Below are 4,508 nucleotides of genomic sequence, written 5' to 3'. Positions count from 1 at the left end.
ATACCGTTCGAAAGGTAAATTTTAAGTTTGAACAGATGGCAATATGCGTTTGAACATATAATGACACGTTCAAATGGTACATAGAATGTAACGCCCCATTCTTGGAGGTTTAGGGGGTTAACTCCTGTTATATGATAATCAACTTCAATAATACTAATATATTCTCCAAATCCAAATATATATTTCCAAGGACTCCAAATCAAACATAAATTCCTTTAATTTGATTTAACTACACATACTCATCTATAAGTTCCTCAATACAATAAACCAAATAAAATAGATCATCGGCCCCACATATCTAAAATAACATAATAAAATGAACCAGAGTTTACATAAGTCTCAATAACCCATCTAAATATACTGACATCCATCTACTAAATAAAATAAATCCCCCAACAGCAATAGTACCCTAAGGTACTCAGCTAATCTTGTCCACGCACTCATTTATTGAATCACAGCTGAACCATCAAAGTCATCTGAAATATTGTGAAGATAAATAGGTGAGATAGCAATAACTCAGTAAGTAGAGAATATATACTAGTATGTAATTATGAGCATTTACAGAGTTCAGAATGCAAAACAAAACATTTACTATCAAAATGAAGAATCAGAACATTTGCTTTCAGAATATAGAATCAAAACATGTTATCAAAATATCAGAGTGAAACTTTTAGAATCATTCTTATTCAAAAATCCTTTGGCATATCATAATCTGAGACATCGTTTTCATATCATATCAGAGCAACACATCGGGATAGAGACCATGTTTAACCCCCATAGTAGGGTTATAAACTACAATTATACCAGTGGCAAGGTCGTATACTACTATTATACTCATGACAGAGCCGTATACCACTATTATATCCGTGGTAGGGCCTTATACCACTATTATACCCGTGGTAGAATCTTAACAGAACATATTAGAAATAAAACAAAATCAGATACAGATACAGAATCAGAAAATCATGTCAAAGGTTTTCAGATACCACATCATATCAAAACAGAGTACTGATCATTTCACGTATTCAAAAACAGATTCAAAACATCTTCACTTAATCAATGCAAAACTTTTCAGATCTCATATTCGCTCTTTTTCACAATTCAAAAAATGAATGCTAAAATAAGTTCATGTCTACACCAGTCATGACAGAAAATACTTCCATCTTATACAAATTTTTATGAGTGATGCAGAACACATGATTGAGGATGTTTTCACATTTCCTTTCAAAACATGCACATTTTCATAAATTGTGACGTTCAAACGGAATGTCCTTCAAACCGAAGTTATTCAATTGAACAAATAATCTAACCCGTTTGTAATTCTTCATCGTTCAAACATGTATATTTTACCGTTCTATTGAACTTTTGGGATGAAATGAAATTGTCCCAAAAATAATTATGTTCAAATGCTATCGAACGGTTTTCTCCATTTTCGTCCCAAAAGCTTTTTACTAGTTGTATAATTTAATAGTTGATTATAATTTTGTGCTCACAAGCGATAGATTTAATAAACGAATTGAATTAAACTTAAATTTGACTGAATCAACCTTGAGCGGCTTAATTGTTGAATAGTCTTGTTTATTTACCGCCCTAATTATTCTTGTCTAATGAACCTAATACTACCAAACCAACAAATTCATATAAGGACAAAAGCACGAAGCAAGGAATTGAAGATAAACCGATAGGAGCATAAGGAAATATACCAGATTTTTTTTTCTAAAATATTATTGTAAAATTGAAGATAAACTTAGAGCATAAGTTATAATATTAAAAAAAAAAAAAACAAAGAAAAGAAAAGAAAAGAAACCTTGTAACAAACTCATACCAGCCTATGATGTGCAGAACTATTATAAATACTAGTACTAGTTGTAAACCTGTGTAATGCGCAGAAATAGCTAAATTGATTAAATGAAAGATACTCTATATAACTAAGCAAGCATACGCTAGCTGACGCTTTAATTAATATGATAATTAATAGATCAACTTTAAAAATGTGTGAATATTAATATTGTGTTGATCTCCAAAGTTTTTTGTCGAGCAACTTGATCATCTTTTATTTCCTAACTGCCCTTTGTTCTTATATTAATGATGAGAAAGCTGATCACAAACTTTTATATCTAGGATTAAAAGCTATTGATATAACATGCCAAATAATAAGAACAAATCAGCTAGCCCCAAGTGGCAATTGAACAAATAAGTACTACAAGTGCATGATCAACCCTTCTAAAACCATGATATCGATCGCCATAGTCGACTGATCAACATACATATATATGAGAGATTCTTGTCAAGAATGATTATATATATGATCATAAAAAATAGAGTTGTACTACACAGAAGCCTCACACCCTGCACACCCACTTAAAAACATGTGATTTTACTTTTTTATCCTCATATTTCATATTGAATTCAATATGAAATATGAGGATAAAAAAGTAAAATCACATGTTTTTAAGTGGGTGTGCAGGGTGTGAGGCTTATGTTTAGAATTTTTCTAAAAAATAACACTTACCGGACGAAGTGTAACCGAGCCTTCCTAGCATTTTTTATACTTGTAAGTTAAGAAGGCCATTACGGCCTGGAATGACGTAGCCAGTACGAGCAAAATGCCACCCGCTGCCGACAGAAGCAACCATGGCTTGTCAAAATACTCCCGCTTGAAGCTCGCCCACTTCCACTCCCACCTATTCTGATAATGCTTGTCCACATCCTTGAACATTTTCCACAAATAGAAGCCTTTATCAGCATTGAGTACCAAATCTTTGCCCGCACAGTTAATGAAGTCCGCAGCCTCCTTGTCGTTAGCAAGGTAATTGTCAATGACATTTCTCTCGCGAAGGTACTCGATGTCCTCGCTGGTGTTCACTAGGCAGTCCAAAAAAGTAGTGTAAACTGTGAAGTACTTCTCGCTTCTCTTGTGGCACTGTTCGAATGCCACACAATTCAGCAACAGACATCTCATCAAGTCGTTGATGGCTATGTTTGGCATCTCAATCACACCTCTCTTGAATTTCACTTCTAGGAAGCTGTGGGCTTTGACTGGATTGACCAATCCCCGCTAGCCGGAGCTTCGAGACGCAGTGAATGAATGTAGTCTCTGTAGGGAATTCTGGTCGCTGTCGCTTATAATAGAATGGCATTAAACTACTCCGAACCAAGTCCAGCAAATGCAAGCACTGATTCGTTTCCCCCACGTTCATTGAAGTGATATCGGAAATGTCTAAATCGAGTCTTTTCATTCCATTCTTAAAGAATTCCAGAGCAGCATATGTCAGATCAAGGAAACAACTATGGCTACTACCTTCATGAATTGTACGGGTAACCGCATGTATCCGATCCAGAACGAAAAAGGGGATCTGATTCTCAAGCAGGAGAAAGTCCCTGTAGAAATACGGTACCATCCACGCCAAGGCTGCAAGAGATTCACTGGAGTCGACTTCTTTGTTCGGTCCAAACATATCAATGATTTCTATTATAAAACATGCATCAACAATCATCATTTCGAGAAATTCAATACCGGCGACTTCGAACTCTTCAGAATAACACTTTCTGATCCTCACTTCAAGGTTGCTTATTATTCTCAAGCACTCCTCATAGATTTGAAATTGGATGACTTGTTGTTCTGCCCTAACCAGCATGGAGCCGAAGCACTTCCTCTTGTAATCTTCGGCCATCTTGAACTTTTCATCGCGGAGGTTGTAGTAGTAGGGACCGATGGAGACTACATTGGGCTCGTACGAGTTGCCATTGATTTCCTTGAGCCTCGGGAGGACTCTGTAGATGCAGCTGGTGCTTCCAAGGTCGGCTTCTTGTTGTAACTTTTTGGCTTCTTCGGAATATTTCGTTACCTGCTTGTTGATCATTAAGCCGAGTTCCTCCTTCGTGAACTCCGGTAACGGCTTCTGGTAATTGGAGCTAGTACTGGATTCTCCTTGGTGAGAGCTGCTTATGATTTCCATGGTGGATGTTAAACTATGGATGCCGATGTTCACTGCTGTACTGGGTGGATTATCATACCTCCTACTCCTAACCTTTGGTTTAAAATGACATGCAATTGTTTGTAAAGTAATCCGGATTCCAAGAACGTTTTGAAGTGATGCAAAAGTGGTCGCAACGATATCGATGTCAAGTCACGTGATAATTAAAGTTTTAAAATTCTATTAAGTAACCTTTCGTTTGAAATTATAATTAAAGTTTGATAGTTGGTCACCTTAATTATAATTTAAAACCAAAGGTTAGGTAACATGAGAAGGATAATTGCTCCTCCATATTTTCCAACTCTCCTAATTTGACCCAATCCAAGCTGGGGTTTGCTTATATATGTTACATATCATGGTTAATGATTTTAACCATTAAGAAAAATTAATGTTACGTATAGTCACTTCATCATATATATTTGAGATCAATTCTTCTATATATATCCAACCGCTGGTGCAGAGCCGGCTACCACGTCAGCTACTAATTTAATTAAAAAAGAAAACCCCAGCAAGTAAGACTGTTCATCCGGG

The 4,508-nt window shown here is 35.9% G+C and overlaps 1 protein-coding gene across 1 annotated transcript; it reads right to left on the bottom strand.

Annotated features, from left to right (window-relative positions):
* Positions 1-272: 272 nt before the first annotated feature.
* On the bottom strand, positions 273-4,069 carry LOC108990375 (UPF0481 protein At3g47200-like). Its single transcript, XM_035686094.1, has 2 exons — positions 2,513-4,069; positions 273-476 (listed from the first exon to the last, which is right to left on the bottom strand). The coding sequence occupies exon 1, from the start codon at positions 3,957-3,959 to the stop codon at positions 2,991-2,993; it is 969 nt and encodes a 322-aa protein (XP_035541987.1). The 5' UTR covers positions 3,960-4,069; the 3' UTR covers positions 273-476; positions 2,513-2,990.
* Positions 4,070-4,508: the final 439 nt, after the last annotated feature.

This window comes from Juglans regia, chromosome 15 (genome assembly GCF_001411555.2).
Source record: "Juglans regia cultivar Chandler chromosome 15, Walnut 2.0, whole genome shotgun sequence".
Classification (NCBI taxonomy): Eukaryota; Viridiplantae; Streptophyta; class Magnoliopsida; order Fagales; family Juglandaceae; genus Juglans; species Juglans regia.
The sequence above is the reverse complement of the archived record's forward strand: the minus strand, read 5'-3'. Positions and strand labels throughout refer to the sequence as shown.